Raw genomic sequence first — 21658 nt, 5'->3', positions numbered from 1 at the left:
AAGTGATATTGCCTTTACACGTCGGTGCCTTCTGATCTCACAGTCGTGGGAAAAGACTTGGCAAAGGTGAGCAAGTGTGCCGAGGTGGTGGAGACGAAACCAGACGTAGGAGGCGGAACCCCAGGGAAAGGATGTGCGAGTGGAATCGGCGGCTTCCCGTTAGCTTGCTCTTTCACTTGCCCCGGTGCGAACTGTGCTATTTGCAGCTGCTGTGAGGCAGCTCTGCCCACACCTCTCACTCTCCCCGACAGCTCATACAGGCTGCTTCGCCTCCTTTCCCAAGAAGAAGGACGTGGAGCTGTTGGAGAGGGTCCAGCGCAGGGCCATGAAGACGATCAGAGGGCTGGAGCGCCTCTGCTATGGAGACAGGCTGAGAGAGTTGGGGTGGTTCAGCCTGGAGAAGAGAAGGCTCCGGGGAGACCTTAGAGCAGTCTTCCGGTCCCTGAAGGGGCTACAGGAAAGCTGGAGAGGGACTGGTGACAAGGGCAGGGAGTGACAGGACAAGGGGGAATGGCCTTAAGCTGCAGGAGGGGAGGTTTAGATGAGATATGAGGAAGAAATTCTTCCCTGGGAGGGTGGAGAGGCACCGGCACAGGTTGCCCAGAGAAGCTGTGGCTGCCCCTGGCTCCCTGGCAGGTTGGATGGGGCTTTGGGCAACCTGGGCTAGTGGAGGGTGTCCCTGCCCATGGCAGGGGGGTGGAACTAGATGATCTTTGAGGCCCCTTCCAACCCAAACCAGTCTATGATTTCTGTTGGCAGGAGTCTAATGTGCCTTGGAAGTGACTTCCCCTTGTGACGTGCAAGTAGTGAGTGCAGCCGTGGGGTGCCCTCCTGAATCTTCAGGCGTTTGTGCTCACAGTAATCCAGACTAGTGGGTTTGCTCTAAGGGAATGGAAAATGGTGCGAAGTGACCCCCAGCCCCTCGGTTCTGGCATCTTCCCTTTGTCCAGCAGTACGTGACCTGTTGTTAATGCGGAGCGGCTCAGCTCTCTCCGCTTGCAGTGCTCAGGGGTCGCTGGCAGGGTAAGCCCTAACGCTTCCTAGTGTGAGATGGTTCAGTCAATGTGCTTTCCCGTATCACTGATAATTGTTTCTGTGACTGTTGCTTCCTTCACAGTTTGCAGCATCGGGTAGCTGGGTTCCTAGTATTGCTCTTGAATAATTAAAGGGGGGGTAACCCATGCTTTGTTCCCTGCTAAAATCCTGCTCGCTCAGAGGCAGGAGGCGCAGTCATTTATCACGGCACAGTCCCACTGCAGAGCGGTCTAGGACAGGCAGGGATGGGAAGGACAGGAAAACGCAGAAAGCTGAGAGAAGTGACCGTTGGTTCCCAGTGATGACCTCTGCTGCTGGATCTGCACGGATAGAGGGGATATCTCAAGGGGAGAGGCCTTTTCTGGCTTTCTGCACAACTATAAAAGCGAAGAGCTTGGGGCTAAGCCATGCTTGGCAGCTGACAAAGCTCGTCCTTCTCTCGTGGGGCCCAGGCTGGCGGTTGCGTGAATGTATCTGGAGTTTGGGGGGCTGGAAATGCAGAGTCATTTCAAGTGAAAGGAAGAATGAAAGCAGCGGATTTAGCAGGTAGCGAGGGGATTTGGCAGCCGAGCAAAGCGCATAGTATACGTGGTTGACTTGGATGTAATCCACCGTTAACAGTATTGTAAGATATGAATGTGGAAGGGAAGCGGGTAAGATAATGCAGCGAGGAATAAAGCTAAGATAGGGTAATGGAACAGAGCAGGTCATAACAACCGGAATCCTGCCGATTGCTTTTTCCCGGCGAGCTTATTCTCGTGCTGCCATCTATTGGCATTAAATTGGATCGGAGACAGTCTTGTCATCCTCCCAGGTGGGTGCTGGCGGAGTCACAGCAGTGAGGACGAGTATATTTCAGGTCTCATTTGCCTTCTGCCGCTCTTCACCGCGAGGCTTCCGCATCTCGCCCGGGCCAGAACAGAACATGGCAGAAGGGCAGACAAGCAGTGTGAGAAAAGCAGTCTCGCCTTGTGAATGTGCTCGTGGTTTTCAACAGGTAAACACTTTCCAAGCCGTCCTGATCACAGATGGAGTGTCATCTTTTGCCATATTTAACTACCACGAAATCAGCTGGACCACGGGGACAGCCAGCGGAGGGGACCCCCTGACCGGTCTCGGCGGGGTGATGGCCCAGGTGAGGCTCGCGATCCCATATCCCCATCTCTGTTGAGCTCTCGGATGGCTGCCTGCAGCTTTCCTACCATATCCGTGCTCACTCATGCCGCTCGGTCCCTCAACATCCCCAGCACTGGCCTTGCAAGGCCACTGCCGGGCACAGTGGGACAAGCGCTCCAAAATTCGGTGTCAGCAGCGGTGCCGCAGCCAGTCCAGCTGCCCGAGTGGTGCGAGGTTCCCTGCCTAAGGGCAGCCTCCCTCCGTCACTTTCTCGCTTTACCTCAGCCACTCAATACATGTACCCATAGATCTATACATACATAAATACATACATATAGATATGTACATAGATGCGTATGTATTTTTACATGTACATACATGTGTAAATATACATCCATACTGCTTGTAGTGACTGTTGAGCTTCTCACTCACATCCAAACTCTCTGAAAACTAGAATCCCTGAAAAGAGACGTTCAAACCAAGGAAGCCATGCTCAGGAGTTGTTGCGGAGGCCAGAGGAGTGCAGAAATACAGCATCACTTTCCCGTAGCAAAGATGTGTGATGGAATTTGCGCTCTCTCTGTTTTAGGCTGGCTTCAATGGTGGAAATATCACCAACTTCTTTAGCATCCCAGGCTCCAGAACCCCAGACATAGTCAATATCGAAGAAACAACCAACGTTAACATCCCTGGGCGCTGGGCTTTCAAAATAGATGGCAGAGAAATCGATCCGGCCAATGGCTGCAGCTTGAGAGGTAAGGGGGATACGGCGCTGCTTTTTCTCAAGTTTTGGCGTGCAGCGTAGGAAAAAGTAAGGCTGTTGGGAAGCTGGCGGAGAGGTGCCTGACTGCTCTGGACTGCTGCGCGATTTGTGCTTTTTGCCGAGGCGTCTCTTCGAGCTGCAGCTGCGGGGACGGAAACACACAAGCGGGGTGCAGGCCCCATGCACGGTTCTGAGTTGCTGCACGCAGCACAAAGTCATCATCCGACTCCCAGCGATAATGGACAGTCTGCCCACTGCAAAAGGCTAACGCCTTGAAGAGTGATCAGAGAAGTTTGTCGTTGTTTGGCACATCTTGGTCAGTGCGAGAGCATCCTTGGCAGTGTATGTGAAGAAGCCGTGGTCAGCTGTTTGCCCTTTGTCCTGGCTGGCGTTGGCTCTCCCAGGGGGATGTTGGCATTCTTACGGATGGACGGACCCGGCTCACAAGCAGTATTTGCAGCAACTTCTCAGTGTGGGTCAGGCCTTGGCAGCTCTGAGAAAACTGAGAGGGGTCCATAAACACTTAGCAGTCTTCTCTGCTCTCAGTATTGCTTTCCACCGCCAGCAAACGAAACTGTCATCTGTGCTAGGTTTGTTTCCTTCCTGGGATTTTAGTAGCATGGTGTTGCTGTAAGCCTCCATTTCTGCGCCCCAGAAACAGAACCCTAATCTGAAGTCAAGGGTAGATGGAGCTCGACTGTTTTGCAGGAATAGGATGCCACCGAGCCGTCATCTCGATTCTTTTCTGTGATGCTGATTATGGCAATGGGAGAGACCTGGGGACAGCAATTTCCTGTTGCCCCTAGACTAGGAAACCTGATGGAGTGGTCCCATTTTCCTTGTTTCTGCAGGAGGAATAGCCGGTTTTCCAGGCAGGACAAATGGAATGTCCCTGCACCAGTTACAGTGTCTGTGCACGTGTCACCGACAGCGTGGGATTAATAAATGCACCCAGTGACTGTACAGGGACTCTGCTGCAGAGAGATTATTGCATTACTATTTGACAGATAAAACTGTCAGGAGCGCCTGCTGTGCTCCAGGAGTCTTCTAGCAAGACAGAAATGTTGCTTACCGACCGACAGTGGAGATGTCACCGCTCTGAGACATGCGGCGGCTTTATATCCTGGTTTAGGACTGTACCGAAGAGGGCCTGCGAGACCCCGAGGCTCTTGCAACCCCAGCGGAGGTTTTGGGTCCAACCACTCCAGCCACTTCTGGCTGCTGAACCCAGGAAGAAAAGCTGGACTTTGCAAAGGGGCTGGAAGCCGGTCTCAGCTTTGCAGGTGACGAGGGCAGCGTGGGTAGATCCCGCCACTGGATTTGCATTTCACGGTGGGCAGCCGGTCGCCCTTCACGAGAGGAGGTGCAGCGTGAGTTGTCAGAGGCGAGGGGGCCCGCCGTGCCTAACGGTGCTCCTTTGCCCACATCCCCTGCACCGAGACGGTTGGCGCGGGAGCCCTCGCAAGTGGGTCTTGCTAAGAGGAGATGATGTTTGTTGCAGGGAAGTGGAAAATAGCTGCTTTTTGTAGGAGGCAGGGAAGAGAACAAAAAGTTTAGGAGAGGTAAATTCAGGCAGCACGCACGGCGGAAGCCGCACACATGAGAAGTGTGAAAGATGGCCATATGGAGGAGAGGGAAACTCTCACGGGTATTTGCCACCCTTGTTCTCTCGTCTTCTCTCTGCCTCTCATGTCTCTCACCACACAAACCTGCCTCCCTTTACGGTACCGCCGTGTAACAAGTCTGCTCAGTCTATTGCTGTGTGATCACTCATCGTTTGCTGTCCTCCTGGTGTATGGTGTGGAAGTTATTTATCAACAGCTCTTTGGTTTCACAAGCACCCCGTGCGCTTTCCGAATGGGTGTGAATTGCCGCTGGGCCACCGATGGCAGAGTCGCTCTTTGACCGGCAAAGTTATGTCAGCTGAGGAATTATGGAGATGGCGACAAAGCTGAAGGACGGCACAAGTACAGCGACAGCACTAGAAAGGGCCTCCGAAAGGCGCGAGCTTTCCCAGTGGACTTTACCTTTGAGAAAATCGCACGAAGAGCTCTTGTGTCCCACGATACTGAAGCGGAACGAGGGCAGTGCCGGTAGCAGGATGCTTTGGCAGCGATCTCGATCGTACGGACAGCAGACCCCTCCAAGGACTGACGCGCTGCGGTTAGAGCATGCTCCTCTGTTTAGAGAAGTGATGTAGCGTGGGTTTTTCCCTTTCTGTCTTTCTAGGACAGTTTCTCCGTCAAGGGGAGATCTTCTGGGACACCGCCAACTGCACCACTAAGTGCCGCTGCCTGGACTTCAACAATGAGATCTTCTGCCAGGAGATGGCTTGCAGCCCCTTTGAAGCGTGTGAGCCGAAGACCAAGTTCTTCCAGTGCGTGCCGGTGGAGAGCAGCACCTGCGTGGTGTTCGGAGATCCACATTACCACACCTTCGACGGCTTCCTCTTTCACTTCCAGGGTTCCTGCTCCTACCTCCTCGCCAGGCAGTGCTGGCCAGGCTCCCAGCTGCCCTACTTCAATGTGGAGGCCAAGAATGAGAACCGAGGCGGCTCCTCCGTCTCCTGGCTGAGGGATATTTTTGTGGAGGTCTACTCGCACAAGATCGTCCTCCCCAAGGGCAGCTTTGGGAAAGCGAAGGTAAGAGCCTTGCTGGAAGGGGAGAACTTGCCGGGTCGGTTCCTCCAAGGTGGCAGTGAGACCTTGACAGCAGCTCTGGGAGCATGGGACAGCCCTGGGGAACGGGCACGGGTGATGATAGCCGTGACAGCAAATGCCTGTGGCTTACCAATGGCTGTCCTTCTGCACGCATCCCTAACCCCAAGACCCTGTAACGGGGCTGTACGGCTCCCGTCCGTGTCCTGGTCTAAGAGCTCTGCTATTTTGCGTGCCGGCTTAGACGTCTGGTGTTGTTCCTGCAGGTGGATGACTTGGTGGTGTCCCTACCTGTCTCCCTGGAACTGGGTGCAATAAAAGTCTACCAAAGTGGATTGTCCACAGCCCTGGAGACTGACTTTGGTCTGCTAGTGACCTACGATGGACAACACTATGCCTCCGTCTCCGTTCCTGGCACGTACATTAACGCCACGTGCGGTCTGTGTGGGAATTATAATAAAGACCCTGAGGACGATACCCTCCGCTCGGACGGGAGGTTGGCCTTGTCTGTGCCAGACCTGGGTGAGAGCTGGCAAGTGCCGCACCCCGAGCGGAAATGCTCACATGGCTGCTTGGACAACTGCAGCTTCTGTGACGCCGCCACCGAGTCTCTCTATTTCACCTCCGAATACTGTGGCTTCATCAACAAGAGTGGTGGGCCGCTGTGGGAGTGCAGCGCCATCGTGGACCCCACTGCCTTCATCCACAGCTGCGTCTACGATCTCTGCAGTGCGCGGGATAACGGCACCGGCCTGTGCCAAGCCATCCAGGCGTACGCCACGGTGTGCCAGGCCCTGGGCATCTCAGTGGGAGAGTGGCGCACCCAGACGGGATGCGGTAAGTGTTTGCGTGCTCGTGCCGGGAGCCTTCCCCTCTGGAGGAGGGGAGCGATTTCAGGTGCCCAGCAGTGCGTGACATCATGTTGGGGGGGGGAAATCCAGGGGAGGGAGTCGCCCAAGTCAGAGGGAGTCGGATGAGAGCCGATCGGTCCCTCCTCTCCACAGCATCAGACTCTTGCGCCAGCAAAAGAGCAGCACAAACCAGGCATGAGGCAGGAGCTCCACGTTGCTCTGCAGATGGTCGGCTGCCGTGATGAGAGACGGAGGCTGGACCGGAACAGGGACTGGCCGATGGCACGCTTCTCGGCCCACCATCCTCACTTATGGCATTAAATACCTGTGGGCAGCTTGATGGCTCTGGGGGTGTTTAAGAGAAGCTATTGCTTGCATGAGAGGAATGGGTGGGGAGGCGCAGAAAAGGAATGGAGGGACCAGTTCTACCATCAAGCAGGGCTCTCAGGTCACCCTGCGTCATCTCTGCTGTGGGTCAATGGGAAAGAGGTAACTGGCCCTGACCCACGCCATAACGTGGTCCTCCTGTTGTTTGTCTCCCCTCTGCACCCACAGCGATGGCCGTGCGGTGCCCGGAGCTCAGCCACTACTCGGTATGTGCCAGCAGCTGCCCTGCCACGTGTTCGGACCTCACGGCCCCGCTGGCCTGCGAATCCCCGTGCACCGAGGGCTGCGAGTGCAACGAGGGCCACGTCCTCAGCACAGACCGCTGCGTCCCCATCCAGAAGTGCGGCTGTGATGTGCACGGCCGGTACTACGCCATCGGGGAGTCTTTCTGGGCGGCAGCGGACTGCACGCTGGAGTGCCAGTGCGAGGATGGTGGGGAGGCCAGGTGCTTTAACACCACCTGTCCCGAAGGAGAGGTCTGTGCCATTGAGAATGGCTACCGGGGCTGCTACCCCAAGCGAGAGAGTCTGTGTTTGGTGGGACAGAACCAGGTGTTGCAGACGTTTGATGGCGTCACTTTCCCCTATCCACTGGAGCACTCCTACACGCTGCTCAAAACCTGCCCGGAGAGACCAGACTTCACTGAGGTAGACATCAGCCAAAAGAAGCCTGGATCCGCTCCCAACGGGCCACGCGTCGTGCGGATCCAGGCAGTTGGCCAAGAGGTGAAGATTGGAGGCACCAGCCTGTCAGAGATCAAGGTAAAGGCGCTGCTGTCAGGGCGGCCCACCCCAGGGCCAGGGCGGGTGGCAATGGCTCACGCTGTGATCCGATGTCCCTTTGGAGAAGGGCTTGTGTGTCTGTGGCCCCGGACCGTTCCCCTAGGTAGCACTTGGAGGAAGCCTATGTGTGCCATCACTGTGTGGAGGCCCTTTAGGTGTCTATGAATTTGTTGCAGCGCCATTATTCCTGTTTGCTTGCTGAGTCAGCTCTGGAGACTTTCCCGACATTGCGGTTGTCTCCTGCAACTTGTTTTTTTCCCTGGAAAAACATTCTCTGTGGGGCAAAATACAAGGAAACAACCATAGGAAGGAGGCTCCGGGCTTCGGAGGGTGGGTCCCGGTCAGGAAGCACATAGTGTTAGCCAGTGTGGTGAGGCCAGGAGATGCGAAGCTGTGCAAAGTCACATTGCCCTCCCTGAAGCGTCTCGATCTGCTTGTTACTTGTAGGTGAACGGTTACGATGTGGAGCTGCCTTATTTCCATCCTTCTGGCCGCTTGGAAATCTACCGTAGCAACAACAGCACTGTGATGGAGTCGGAGGGGCTCCTGGCTATCAGCTACTACGATTCAGGCCTCTTGGAGATCCACCTCTCCACTGCCTACTTCAACTGCACCGGGGGCTTGTGCGGCTTCTTCAACGGCAATGCCAGCGATGAGTTCTGCCTGCCCAAGGGCAAGTGCACCGACAACCTGGAGCTCTTCCTGGAGAGCTGGACCACGTTTGACGAGATCTGCAACGGGGAGTGCGGGGACCTCCTCAAGGCTTGCCACAATGACTCGGAGCTGCTCAAGTCCTACAGGAGCCGCTCCAACTGCGGCATCATCAATGACCCCACCAACAGCTCCTTCCTGGAGTGCCACAGCGTGGTCAACGTCTCGGCCTACTACAGGACGTGCCTTTTCCGCCTGTGCCAGAGCGGGGGCAACCGGTCAGAGCTGTGCGACTCAGTGGCACGCTATGCCAGCGCCTGCAAGAATGCTGAGGTGGACATCGGCCAGTGGAGAAGCCACAGTTTTTGCCGTGAGTCTGCCAAAGCTTTTAAGTACCAGGGGTGGGGAGAAGGGGGTGTAGACCCCCCGACCTCAGGCAGAATCTTTTGTCAGGAGCTTGCGAGCGCACAGAGGTAAAGCAGCTTTTCTTACAGGATGCCAAAAAGTACGGGCTCTGTTCCCCCCCTCCCTTCTCTTGTCTCCGGTGGGTACCTCTTAGCCACTGGGTGCTCCTCCGTGGCCGAGCCGGAAGACACTCAATGGTAGAAGGGCTGTTTGGGAGGGAGACCCTGACCCGACAGCGTTAAGGGCAGCGTTAGGTGTCCAAAGTCATACGAAGGGGTAGGGAGGAGTTGCCCAAATGCTGGCAAGCTGGGCCAATTTTCCTACTCTCTTCCCTATTGGTCAACCAAAGATCGGCTTTGCCATCCAAAGGTCTATGCCTGGTAGAGCTTTCTGCCACGAAGAGGTCCGGCTTGTAGGAAGCGCTCTCCTGCATAGCATATGGAAGGGAAAGGGGAATTGAAGTAGGAATGTCTCACGAGCCCGAAGGCAAGGCAGCACCGCCCCATGTACCAACGTTAGTTTCTAAGCGGCGCTCGTGCTGGCAGAGACAGATTTCCCAGCGAAGTGATTTCAGGGTGGCATTTCAGGAGGTATCAGAAGTTTTATGATCTGGTATAGGAGCATTCCAGAGCTGCAAATGGTGTCTGACAGTGCTGTACGCCACCACCAGAGGATAATTTGAATAACGCTTTTTTTTAAGCTGTCGCTATAAACTTGCTGTTGGTGGGAAAACATTCATAATTCAGAAGCGAATGTGAAAAATCCCCAGCGCGGAAGTACCTGGTGGGGAGACAGCCCCCATCTCTGCTGCAGAGGCTTGAGGGAGGTGTCCGTTCATGAGCCCTGGACTTATATCCTCCAAAATAGCAGGATGAGGTGTCGCTTGGCACATGGCGGGACAGGGCTGTGATGTGAGGAGGGAGATAGCCAAGAGGAGGAGAGGTTGCAAAGGGGATGGGAAGAGCTGGTGGCCGGCAGGGTGCTGAGACTTTTTCCCCTCTTGCTTGCTTTACCCCGAATCGGTCGCCACTCACCCCGTTCCCACCTTTTGCCTGTTCCCCTGCCCTGCACTGCCCTGGGGCTGCTGGATCTGGGCACTCACACTCCATGTTTGCTGGCCCCACAGCTCTCACCTGCCCAGAGAACAGCCATTTCGAGGAGTGCATGAGCTGCGTGGAGACTTGCGAGACCCTGGCCGCGGGCCCCGTCTGTGCAGACACGTGCATGGAGGGCTGCCAGTGCGACGAGGGCTTCGCCCTCCGCGGCACTCATTGTGTTCCCCGCGGCGAGTGCGGCTGCAACTTTGAGGGACGCCAGCTGGCCACCAACCAGACCTTTTGGATGGACATCGCCTGCCACTTCCTCTGCTACTGCAATGGCTCCGACAACAGTGTGTACTGCGAGAAAGTCTCCTGCAAGGACGATGAGTACTGCCTGGAGGAGAACGGCCTCTACTACTGCCATGTCCGCACCGACGCCTCCTGCATTGTCTCTGGCTACGGACACTACCTGACTTTTGATGGCTACTCCTTTGACTTCCAGAGCAGCTGCGCATTGGTCCTGTGCACCACAATCGCCCGGCCGAGGGCAGAGCGCTCGGACACTTTCCCGGCGTTCACTGTCACGGCCAAGAACGAGGATCGGGACACCTCTCTGGCCCTGTGGGTGAAACAAGTTGAAGTGGAGGTCTTCAATTACAACATCGTCATCCACCGTGCTTACAAATACACCGTGCTGGTGAGCGCAGGGCCACAAGGGCCGGGGTTATTTCTCCCTGCCGTGGCTCCCAAACTGCAGAGCAATTCCCTGGGCACGAGGCCTTACAGCTCGCAAGGTTTTCCAGGGGTCGGGAAGGCTGTATGCTCGGGCTTGTCCCTAGGGGCCCGCCAGGTGCAGCTTTCAGAGGGGGCTTCCATTCTGGCTGCTGTGTTTTGGATGTAGAGGTGGGGTCGACGGGGACCGGCCAGCAGCTCTGATCATCGTCCCCACTCACAGTGCGTCTCATTTCCTTCCCTGCAGATCAATGATGAGCGTCTCTACCTGCCCCTGAAGCTGGGCCAGGGCAAAGTGAACATCTTTGCCTTCGGCTTTCATATCGTGGTTGAGACTGACTTTGGGCTAAAGGTGGTATATGACTGGAAGACCTTCCTCTCCGTCACCGTCCCACGCAGCTTCCAGAACCTGACCTACGGCCTCTGCGGCCGCTACAATGGCAACCCCGAGGATGACCTGGCGGCCACAGGAGGCACGCCGGCCGCCAGCGTCTCTGACTTTGTCCAGAGCTGGGCAAAGCGGGATGCATTCTGTCGCGTGGGCTGCGGTGACCGCTGCCCCGCCTGTGGGAAGGTGGAAGGCTTCTGGAAACCCCAGCAGCTCTGCAGCCTCATCCCAAGCCAAAGCGGCGTCTTCGCTAAGTGCCACAGCAAGATCAGCCCTGCCTTCTTCTACAAGAACTGCCTCTTTGACACCTGTGTCGACGGGGGGGCCATGCAAACAGCCTGCAGCTGGCTGCAGAATTATGCCAGCACATGCCAAACGCAGGGCATTGCCATTACCGGCTGGAGGAACTTCACCTCATGCTGTAAGTGCCACCCTGTCTCCGAGCCCTTCTTCCCTAGAGGTGCTTCCTGGGGCAGTCCGCTCTAGCGCTTGCCAGAGCTCACACTGTAAAGAGGTATATGAGCACCACGTCAAGTGCCAGCAGATGCCTGCTATCTCCAGGCTTTTGACCGCAACATGTACCAGGTCCCCACGGTCAGCGCCTGGGGATGGCCCCGGGGATCCCCTCCTCCCCTCCTGGAGAAGGGGGGCAGTCAATGGAGCGGTGAGCTAAAGCGGTGCGGTAGATGTGCATGTAGTCATTGCCAAGCGCAACAGACCAACCTGTCTGCGGACCGGGGATGGGGGAGGCTGACAGCCCAGCAGCTGGTCCCTCCCACGCTTGCCGGGTGTGGTGGTAGTGGTGGTACAGGATCGGGTCTGGGGTGCTATGTTCTCTTGGACTTGTTACAAACTGCGTGTGGTATAGCGGGAGTCAGGATGGCAAGGGGGAAGCCTTGAGTTCAGAAGGTATCAGCCGTCCCTCCGTTGTTAAGCAGGAATTGTATTAGTCAGCTTCAAAGCCAGGAATACGTGTCTGCTCTAATGAAGCTGCACGCTCTCGTCAATAAGATTACGATGCGATGTTCAATTAGGCTCCTGAGGATGGGGGCTGTGAGCCTCTCTGGCAGCCGATCTATTTGGCAAATCAAATGGAAAGTAATCGTCTTTTCTAACAAGACTGAAAATTAAATTTATGTCATTCTTCCTTCTAACGAGCAAGCTCATGGCTCAGAAGGCACCGCTCTCATGGGGCAGGTTCAGCAAGGCCACAAACCGGCTCCCCGCATGCCGGCTCCGAAACGGTCCCTGGCGAGCCGAAGGGGCGTGGGGAGAGGTGGCCTGCCCAGGCACGGGCAGCAGCTCTCGCAGGCTTCATGCTCCAAGGGACCAGCAAAAACACGTACCCTGAAACGTGTCCCCACGTGAAGAGCATAGGGTCTCCGTACACTGCCTGAAAAGGCCCAGGGCCAGCACGGGCATCGCTCCCGGAGGGAGACGTTAGTCTGGTGTCAGTGAGGAGGCTTGTTTGTGGGCGAGCAGCCCGCACGGGCCAACGGGCTCTCGGGAAACTGGCGTGCAAGAGCTCAAAGCGCGAGTAACAGAGCAATGTTGCTCAGCGCAGACCAGGCGGCTGGCAAGCGGCGTAGGACAGAGGGACGAAGGCTGCCTTTGCCCTTCAGTTGCGTGTCTGGGAGCTCCGGATCCCTTTCTGGGCAGCGCGGTCCATGTTAACCACCTCATCAGGGGAATTAGTTGCCCATGGACACCAGCGGCAGAGATTTACGGCCCTGTGCATGGCTGGCCGCCAGGTTGGTTTTTGTCTGGGGAGCTAATTTGTATTTGTTTTGTCCTCTGGTAATGTCGCAGCCGTCAGCTGTCCCCCCAACAGCCACTACGAGAGCTGCGTGTCCCTGTGCCAGCCCCGATGTGCCGCCATCCGGCTGAAGAGCGACTGCAGCCACTACTGTGTGGAGGGATGCCAGTGCGACCCCGGCTACGTCCTCAACGGCAAGAGCTGCATCCTTCCCCACAACTGCGGCTGCTATTCCGATGGCAAATACTATGAGGTACGCTGCTCGCGTCCTTGTCTTGACCTTTCTCCCGCTCTTTCTGATATTTCTGAGCGGCATCTCATGACCTGAGCGGTCATGGCGGTCAGGTCGGGCCGGTACCGGGCATTCGCCAGGGTCATAGCCTCAGTCATCAAGAGTGCTCTTCGGGGCCTAGAAGGACGGGTCCTCTCCTTCATCAGCATTGTACGTGCCTGCCGGTCCGTGGCCATGCTTAGGGATTGCTCTGAAGTCCGATGTTTTTGCAGCAAGCAAGAGCGGGTAGGGAACAAGGGGCAGAGCACGCAGAGCTGCGTCGAGTGGAGGCAGAGGTGCAAAGTGGGGTCCGTAGTGAAGCCCCGGCAGCGGCCTGGTGTTTGCTGGGGCCAAGCTGTCCTGCGGTCTGCCAAGTCCTCCTCAGAGCTGCAGAGCATATTACCGTTACTCCTGCTGGAGGAGTCCCTGTGTTGGGGTGGGCTCCAGCTCTGATCTGACTACCAGCGTGCACTCGGGTCCGGTGGCTTACACGTCAGGGTGTCTCTCTCGCGCCAGCCTTGTTGCCAGCCAGAGGGTCTTGCACAACCGCTCTTTCTGAGCTCTGGTGAGAGGAACACCAGCACAGAGCAAAGAAGTCTCGGTCTGAGGGCCTGTGGGAATTACATCTCCTAGAGGAGAGTAAAAGTGGAACCAATAAGACCACACTGGTGATGGAAACAGTGGTTGTCGGCGAGGGCAGGGATGGCCCAGTGGCAGCACGGGGCTCTCGGGAGGTACCGTGGGTAGAGAGGAGAGGGACGTCCTCCCGTGGCGTGATGCGTAGGGAGTCTTTCTGTCTGGCAAAATTGTCACAAGGCTGTTGGGCGAGGGTAACTCGGGTGTCCGGCAGGGACAGGAGGGGAACTGGTGAAGAGGGGGAGGAAAAGGAAGGCTGTCTTTGAGGAGCGCCAAAGTCCAGTACGGTACGACCACGTTGTTCTAGGTGTTCTGAGTTTACCGTTTCACTTGAAATTTACTTATTTGTAGCTATCGGATGTTACCTGGGAGTTTGGTTCAGCAGGGTGTCATGCTGGTGGCATTGCTCCTATTATAGCGGGTTGTATTTTGTGTCTCTGAAACTGTTCTGCGTAAGGTGTCTTTGCCAAGCCTCACAGCCATAACAAGCCAGTATCGTGGTACTGTTGTATGGGGACCCTAGCAGACAGGTTGGCAGCCGGCAGGGCACAAGAAAGGGATCAAGGAGGTACTTGGCGTGCGGTGTTTTTTAATCTGTGTATGAGAGGCGAGGGAGGTTGCGGTGGCGATGGAAACGTGGTTTCCTCGTGCCTGCGGGTGGCAGAGATGTTGCAAGGTAGGTGCACGCCGCAAGCGTGTTCTTCGCGCCTTTTCCTCTGTCCTCATTGCCCGCTGTCGCTTGCTGCGCAGCAGAGGGGCGTAAACCTCGGCCCAAGCATCCGCAGAGGGTAGGGTGGAGGTCCCCGGCCCTCCCGGCCGGTGCCAGGTGGTTCTTTTAGCCCAAGCAGCTCTTCTGGAACGGGGACTGTACCCGCCGGTGCCGCTGCTTCCGACGTAACCTCATCCAGTGCGACCCGCGGCACTGCAAGTCGGACGAGGAGTGCGCCCTGCGCAATGGCGTCCGTGGCTGCTTCAGCACCAGGAGCTCCTTCTGCCTGGCGGCGGGCGGCGGCGTCTTCCGCACCTTCGACGGGGCCTTCCTCCGCTTCCCTGCCAACTGTGCCTTCGTCCTCTCCACCATCTGCCAGAAGCTGCCCGACTTCTCCTTCCAGCTCATCATCAACTTTGACAAGTGGTCCTCACCCAACCTCACCATCATCTCTCCCGTGTACTTCTACATCAACGAGGAGCAGATCCTCATCAGCGACAGGAATACCGTCAAGGTAAGGTCTCGTCAGGGGGGTCCGCCCCCTCCAAAGCAGGGCCGCAGACCGGGCGGCAGGGGACCAGCTTCTGAGTGGAGGAGGATGGCGCATGGGGCCACACAACAGTCTCTGCGAGGGCCCCAGAAGGCTCTGTCAGCGGCTTTGTGTGCCGGCTGGGGCAGCTCTGTGGGTGAGGGATGCGGCTGTCATCTCTCGGGCTTTGTGGAGGGATGCCAGCTGAGATAAAAGGCTGGCAGGAGGCAAGGCCATCCACAGCCCGGGTGTTTGTAGTCATGTACCCATCCACTTCTCGGTGGTGCAGGTGAAGCTGTCCTTTTGAGCGGAGGGGTATGGAGGGCTGGCTATTGCTGTGGTGTCGCTCGGCCTCTGTGGCCTTTCCTGGTGAGCGATGAGTCCCATGCTAGAACCTCAGCATGTGAATAGGCTCCCTTTGCGGTGCAGCCTCGTGCAGGCATTTAAGGGAAGGGCCTTGCTGGTGATCTGTCGGGCAGGAAAGGGGAGGATACCGGCCCCCGCAAAGATGAGGCGGGGTGTCGGGAGGCAGTTGCAGAGTGGTTTACGGGCAGCTCGCACTCATATCCATAGGTAGAGGGAATGGGAGGGACTTCAGCCTTGTGTCCTCTCCTATGCCAGGTGAACGGCAGCCACGTGAGCATCCCCTTCGTCACGGGGCTTTCCACAAAGATCTTCAGCCAGGAAGGCTTCCTGGTCATCGACTCCAGCCCCGACATCCAGATCCGCTACAACGGCTTCAACATCATCAAAATCACCATCGGGGAGCGGCTGCAGAACAAGGTATGCGGCCTCTGCGGCAACTTTAACGGCGACCGGACAGACGACTACGCGACGCTGCGGGGGAAGCCGGCGGTCAGCAGCGTGGTGCTGGCACAGAGCTGGAAGACCAACGGCATGCAGAAGAGGTGAGCGGTTGGACAGCTCTTCCCCACCGGGCGGGAGCGGGGCTGGCCGTGACGGGAGCCCCCACAACGTGTTCGGTGTCCACAGCTGCAACGAGCTGCAGTACTCGCAGTACGCCGCCTCCTGTGACAACGTCCAGATCCAGGAGCTGCAGAGCGACAGCTACTGCCTGAAGCTGACGGACATGAAAGGCTTCTTCCAGCCCTGCTACGGCCTCCTGGACCCCCTGCCCTTTTATGAGTCCTGCTTTCTGGACGGCTGCTACAACCACAAGAAGGTCCAGCTGTGCGGCTCACTGGCCGCCTACGGCGAGGCCTGCCGCACCTTCGGCATCCTGGGCACCGAGTGGATCGAGAAGGAGAATTGCTGTAAGAGTGCCGGGGGCCGTCCGGGTTGAGGGGAGCTGTGTCCTGCTGGGACTGCAACCGGGGGGAGAGGGGCCGGCGGGGCGGGGGCGGCCCATGGTGGTCGGAGGTGCCCGCCCCACCGTCTGACGATAAAGATCGCGTTTGCGCTCCGTCTTGTGCTGTTTAGCAGGAGTGGTGGAAGATCCGTGTGTGGGCGCCGACTGCCCCAACCGCAGCTGCGAGCTGGACAACGGCGGGGAGCTGTGCGGCTGCATCGAGCCCCCGCCCTATGGGAACAGTGAGTCCTCCGGTCCGGGCCGCAGGGTTGGCACCAAGCGGCGTGGGCGCGCGTTAGGCCGTGGTACAGCCGAGGCTTCGGGAAGGGAGGTGCGGAGTTGTGGGACCTCTGCTGAGACGGGCTTCACGATCGTGCATGGTTCAGGATGGGAGCAGGGAGAAGGTCTTCTGGAACACGTGTTATGGGCGTCTCTGGCTCGGGAGCACTTTGAGCAGCAGGGACGTCGGATGGGCAGGACGCGCTGCAGGAGACCATCCCAGCCTGTTGCTGGCAGCGGGGAGGATGGCCAGGCAGGCTGGTGGCCTGGGCCTGCAGTGCCATTTGTGGTGTTCTGAAGCTGTCTCATTTTCTCCTCTAGCCACCCATGACATCATTGACGCAGAGGTGACCTGCAAAGCTGCCCAAATGGAGGTGTCCATCTCGAAGTGCAAGCTGTTCCAGCTGGGCTTCGAGCGGGAGGGGGTGCGGGTCAACGACCGCCACTGTCCCGGCATTGAAGGGGAGGACTTCATCTCCTTCCAGATCAACAACACCAAGGGCAACTGTGGCAACGTGGTGCAGGTGAGCCGGGGCACATGGCACGCGGGGCTGGGAGCAAGGGCTGGGCCGTTCATCTTGGGTGTCTTCTCATTCAAGTAAACTCGAGGGCGAAGGAGGCGGGGGGGAACGTGCCTTCGGGAGGCGGCTTGATGGAGTGAAAGGGACCTGAAAGTCAGCTGGTGCCTGGTGTCCTGGTCCAGAGGATGCACGAGGCAGCAGAGGAGTAGTTAGGAGGCTGAGGAAGGCAGCCTGCGTATTCTGAGACATTACATATGTGAGGAACTTGTTGGCATGGGGGCATCGAGGCAGCGCAGCTTTGTGCCGGCCGGGTAGTCCTCCTCCACAGCGGCAGCAGCCTGGCTCGACGCTGGGGTCATGGTGGGGGAGTGCGTCAGTGCGAGTGATACTGGGAAGGTGCTATCATGGGATGGGGGTCAGGGAAAACAGAGGCAGGTCTTGTAAAGTAAGAATACTGCCCGGCAGTTCGTAGCCCTGCTGTACCGTACCCTTTCTGGCCAGAGGCGGCAGAGGGGCGGCAGGGCCCTCGGCATCGCACGGCTCATTTATGGTCCGAGGCATTCGTTAGGAGCAGGGGAGCCGAGATGGCTGGTCTTGAGCCCTGTGTTCCTTCTGCAGTCGAACAGTACACATATTGTGTACAAGAACACGGTGTGGATCGAGAGTGCGAACAACACAGGCAACATCATCACCCGAGACCGGACCATCAACGTGGAGTTTTCCTGCGCCTACGAGCTGGACATCAAGATCTCCCTGGATTCGGTCGTGCGGCCGATGCTCAGGTAGGAGCCGGGGTGAGCCACGTGGCCTCTCCTGTTGCTAGGAGGGTGAGATGGTGAGGGTCTGAAGCGAGGCACCGAGTCAGCGGTTTGTAGCCTTTCCTCTGTCCGAGCTGGTATTTTATTTAATTTTTTTGGGGGTCATCGGTAGCGTGATTAACCTGACGGTGCCGACGCAGGAAGGGAGCTTCACGACCAAGATGGCCCTGTACAAGAACTCCTCCTACAAGCACCCCTACCGGCAGGGCGAGGTGGTGCTCACCACCCGGGATGTTCTCTACGTGGGGGTCTTTGTCGTTGGGGCCGATTCCAACCACTTGATCCTGATGCTGAACAAGTGCTACGCGACCCCCTCACGGGACAGCAATGACAAGCTGCGCTACTTCATCATCGAGGGAGGGTGAGTGACCACGGGCCAGGTGGCCCAGCACACCCTGTTGGTTTTTGTTGTGTCTGTTGGGGAGGGTGCTCGAAGGAGCAGCGGTATCAGTTGGAGCAGGGGACCTTTCAGTCAGCGAGACGGCTGACCGAGATCTGGAAAGGGCGGGGAACAGGGCAGCTCGTGTTGTTAGCGCGGGAGTTACTTCGCTTAGCATACAGCTAGCTGGAGGCCCCGCGTGCAGCCGAGTCCCGGCTGCAGAGAGTAGCGGCCTTCCTCGCGTCACCGATGGTGTGGGTGTCAAGGTGTCCGTAGGAGACGGGGGGATGTGGAACTCGGCGGAGGCATCTTGGGAAGCGGGAGCACAATGAAGTTGGGCGTGCCAGAGAGAGGTCACGCTACAGAGGCAGGGCGCAATGCCCTCGTCAAGAAGAGGCAGGCACGATGGGATCTAAGTGCAATGCCACGGGACCCACGGGCAAGTGGCGTCCTTTGAGGGAGGGTCCTGATCACTGGAGGTCCAAGGCGAGTATCGGTGCTTTGCGCAGGTGCCAAAACATGAAGGACAACACCATTGGCATAGAGGAGAATGGGGTGTCGTTGACGTGTCGCTTCCACGTCACTGTCTTCAAGTTCATTGGGGATTATGACGAAGTTCACCTCCACTGCGCCGTCTCACTTTGTGATTCAGAGAAATACTCCTGCAAAATAGTAAGTGGGGCGAGTGCCGAGGGATCAGTCGCGTGCTTTGCAGGGCTCCGGCAGAGCGTGGCGAGCCCCGTTGACCCGGTGGCAGAGGAGCGGCTGGAGGCGTAGCCCCGAGGGCAGGGTCGGGAGGGTTGCACGTCCCTCTAGGCGCCAGGAGGAGACCCCAGCCTCAGGACCCAAGCTCTCTGAGCCTGGTCGCATGGGGGTGAAGTCGGGGGTCCCTCTGGGAGGCGGGCCGGCCAGAGGGGTGCGGATGGGTCCTGGGCAGGGGCCGAGAGCAACGGAGGCGGCGTTTATCCCTGTGTAGAACTGCCCTCAGCACACAAGGATGGCCAGCGTGTTCACTGAGGAGCCCAAGGAGCAGATCATCTCGGTGGGACCTATTAGAAGGAAGCGTAAGTGTGCGTGACCCCAAGGAAGGCTGCAGGGATTTGTCCGCCATCTGGGTTGAGCCTGGTGGCGTGCCTTGGGGCAGCGCCTGGTCACGGCAGGATCCTGGGGCACTGGGGTGAGGGAGTGTGCGTGTCCTTTGGGGAGAGGCAGTTCCTTTGAGCAGGAATCAGGGTGAGTGCAAGAGAGTGCTCCGGGGGTTTTTGTTGCCAACAGGTGAAGGTGGAGGTCGTGTGGGCTGTATTGAGGGTCCTCCTCACTCAGGGACATGTGTTCCTAGGGGCCTATGGGTGGGCGGCAGGAGCCCGGGGTGTTGTGGGGCACTCCATTTCTGGTCACATGGCCCTGTGCTGTGGGTGCTCTCTTTGTCTTCCCGAAAGGCCCTCGGAGGGTTGTGAGCATCAGACTCGGTACTGCTTTGGGGTCTTGGGGGACGGCGGGAGCCTATCTGGGTCCTAGCGTCGTCCCCACGCCTTGTGTGATGCGAGGGCGTGCCCAGACAGCAATGAGGGGTGTGCTCCTGTAGGCCCTGCTGTCATAGCAGAGAGTAGGGGAGCGTGGGTCTTAGGCAGCCAAGGGTCAGGGGCTTGGGGTGCGGGAGCATCGCTCAGGTGTCCTCCTTTGCTCTTTGTGCCCAGGATCGGACTGGTGTGAGGACAACGGAGGATGTGAGCAGATCTGCACGAGCCGGGCGGACGGGCCCCTGTGCAGCTGCGTGACAGGGACTCTGCAAGGGGACGGCAAGAGCTGCAGGGGCAAGTACTGGTGGCGGTGTGGGAGCAGTTGGGGCGAGCGTAGCAGGAGGCCCCCGTGCCAGAGCCGAGGGGCTGTAGGGGCGAGCAGCGCAGGGAAGGAGGCTGGAACTTGTGGCATGTCACAGATAGGAGGGAGGCAGAGGGCAGTGAACTGGGCATGCGCCATTCCCAGGGGATGGAGGGGCCTGAGGGCTGCGAGGCCGATGATGCCAGACTTTGAAGAATTGGCAGACAGGCAGTTGTAAGGGCAGTGATGGCATACAGCGTGGTGTGGGGCAGTGGCAGGGTAAAGAAGAGGCTACGGGTAGAGTCCGGAGGCCAGCTAAGGGGCTGGGGCGGGGCGGGGGGTGGTGGCCAGCAACGAGATGGGGAGGCTGGGAGGGTGCAGGACTGGCGCTGCTCGTGGGGGACCTGGGTTGTCCGGAGGGAGGGAGGCACCCATTGCGCATGTGCCGGGGCCCCAGCTCACGTAGGTCTTGTTGTTGTGTTGGCAGCCTCCAGCTCTTCAGGGGAGCGCTGTGCCCGAACAACCCTTCTGGCGGCGGCCCAGCTGTGGCTGTGGCTGTGGCTGCGTGCAGCTCCGCGGGACCTGACCTCGTAGGTGTGGCTCCGCCGCCCAGCCAAGTACTGTTCTCGCGTCAGCCTGAGTCTTTGTAGGGTAGGAGACAGCACCCCCATTAGTGACCAAGCTGCTGCTGACCCATCCTGCTGCATGGAGGCAAAAGAGGGACTTGACCTGGAGAGAGATTGGATGCGGATCCAGACACGAAGGTGGCACGTGGCAGGCACAGCGACAATGAGGAAGAGCTGGATGTTTGCTGGCATTGATGTGGGACTTGGCGAGGGTTTTTTTGCAGGTTTCTGGCATCGATCTGGGACTTAGGGTTCTTTTTGCAGGTTTCCGACATCGATGTGGGATTTTGAGGGGGTTTTTTTGCAGGTTTCCATCATTGATGTGGGACTTGAGGGGGTTTTTTTTGGTAGCTTTTTCCGAGGCTTTCCCTTGTAGCACGCACTGTAGATGGCCCGCACCCTTGTTGGTAGCGTGGGACAGGCCAGAGCGCGGGCCGTCCCCTCGCACGGACGGCCACGGGTCTCCACGGTCCTCGGGAGGTGCCGTCGTTGTCTCGCGAGCGCACGGACTCGGCCAGAGGTAGGTGTTGCGGCACGGGTCGTGGGCCGGAGTGGTGCATCGGTGGTGTCGGATGTGGTGACACCTTGGGAGTGTGTCGCCCTCTGGCTCTCCGGAGCAGAGGTGTCATTGAGGCATGCGGTCGAGGGCAGAACTTGTCCCCAGGGGTCTGGGAAGCCTGTCAGTGCGCTGTGGTGGTGAGAAGTTGGTCCCAATGATTGGAAAGAGGTGCTTTCTGGTGGGCAGGAGCAAGAGCCAGAGAAACAAGGGACAGAATTCCCTCCTGTGTTTGTGTGGCATGCCACAGCAGAGTTTTTTGAGGGAGCGACCAGGTTTGGGTCTGTGGGCGTGTAGCGGCGTCGGGGCGCCCGGCAGGAGCGTCGAGAGCGGCCTTGGGGTGCTGGTGGGTGTGGGGGAACTGTCTGTGTTGGTGTCTTGTGTTTGTACTCTGTGAAATGGCTGCGTGGGAATAAAACGTGTTGTAATCCTTCGTAAGCGGTGTGGTCCTGTGTGATGGCGCTGAGGATGGGGCGAGGCAGACAGGGTCGGGGGGACGCCGGGGCTGGAGCGGGTCCCTGGGAAGGGCGGGGAGCAGGGGTTTCAGGGTGCCGAGTGGGGGTTATGTACGGGGCATGCTAGAGCTGTGGGCTGCCAGGGCTGGAGGAAGGAGGTGCGCCTGTACTTCGTTAGGTGGGTCG

General features: G+C 58.1%; 1 protein-coding gene across 1 annotated transcript in view; it reads left to right on the top strand.

Annotated features, from left to right (window-relative positions):
- TECTA (tectorin alpha) overlaps positions 1-21451 on the top strand; it is a 31230-nt gene extending 9779 nt beyond the window's left edge. The window contains exons 5-24 of the mRNA XM_075774356.1: positions 2033-2170; positions 2741-2906; positions 5144-5556; positions 5838-6408; positions 6978-7570; positions 8039-8612; positions 9774-10384; positions 10667-11228; positions 12617-12816; positions 14310-14693; positions 15330-15616; positions 15702-15982; positions 16149-16259; positions 16618-16820; positions 17436-17599; positions 17748-17996; positions 18524-18686; positions 18991-19078; positions 19712-19828; positions 20323-21451. Coding sequence (XP_075630471.1) covers positions 2033-2170; positions 2741-2906; positions 5144-5556; positions 5838-6408; positions 6978-7570; positions 8039-8612; positions 9774-10384; positions 10667-11228; positions 12617-12816; positions 14310-14693; positions 15330-15616; positions 15702-15982; positions 16149-16259; positions 16618-16820; positions 17436-17599; positions 17748-17996; positions 18524-18686; positions 18991-19078; positions 19712-19828; positions 20323-20429 — 5982 coding nt within the window. The 3' untranslated portion in view covers positions 20430-21451. The remainder of the gene's footprint in view (positions 1-2032; positions 2171-2740; positions 2907-5143; positions 5557-5837; positions 6409-6977; positions 7571-8038; positions 8613-9773; positions 10385-10666; positions 11229-12616; positions 12817-14309; positions 14694-15329; positions 15617-15701; positions 15983-16148; positions 16260-16617; positions 16821-17435; positions 17600-17747; positions 17997-18523; positions 18687-18990; positions 19079-19711; positions 19829-20322) is intronic.
- Positions 21452-21658: the final 207 nt, after the last annotated feature.

The sequence above is a fragment of the Balearica regulorum genome, chromosome 23, assembly GCF_011004875.1.
Source record: "Balearica regulorum gibbericeps isolate bBalReg1 chromosome 23, bBalReg1.pri, whole genome shotgun sequence".
In the NCBI taxonomy this organism is placed as follows: Eukaryota; Metazoa; Chordata; class Aves; order Gruiformes; family Gruidae; genus Balearica; species Balearica regulorum.
The sequence above is the reverse complement of the archived record's forward strand: the minus strand, read 5'-3'. Positions and strand labels throughout refer to the sequence as shown.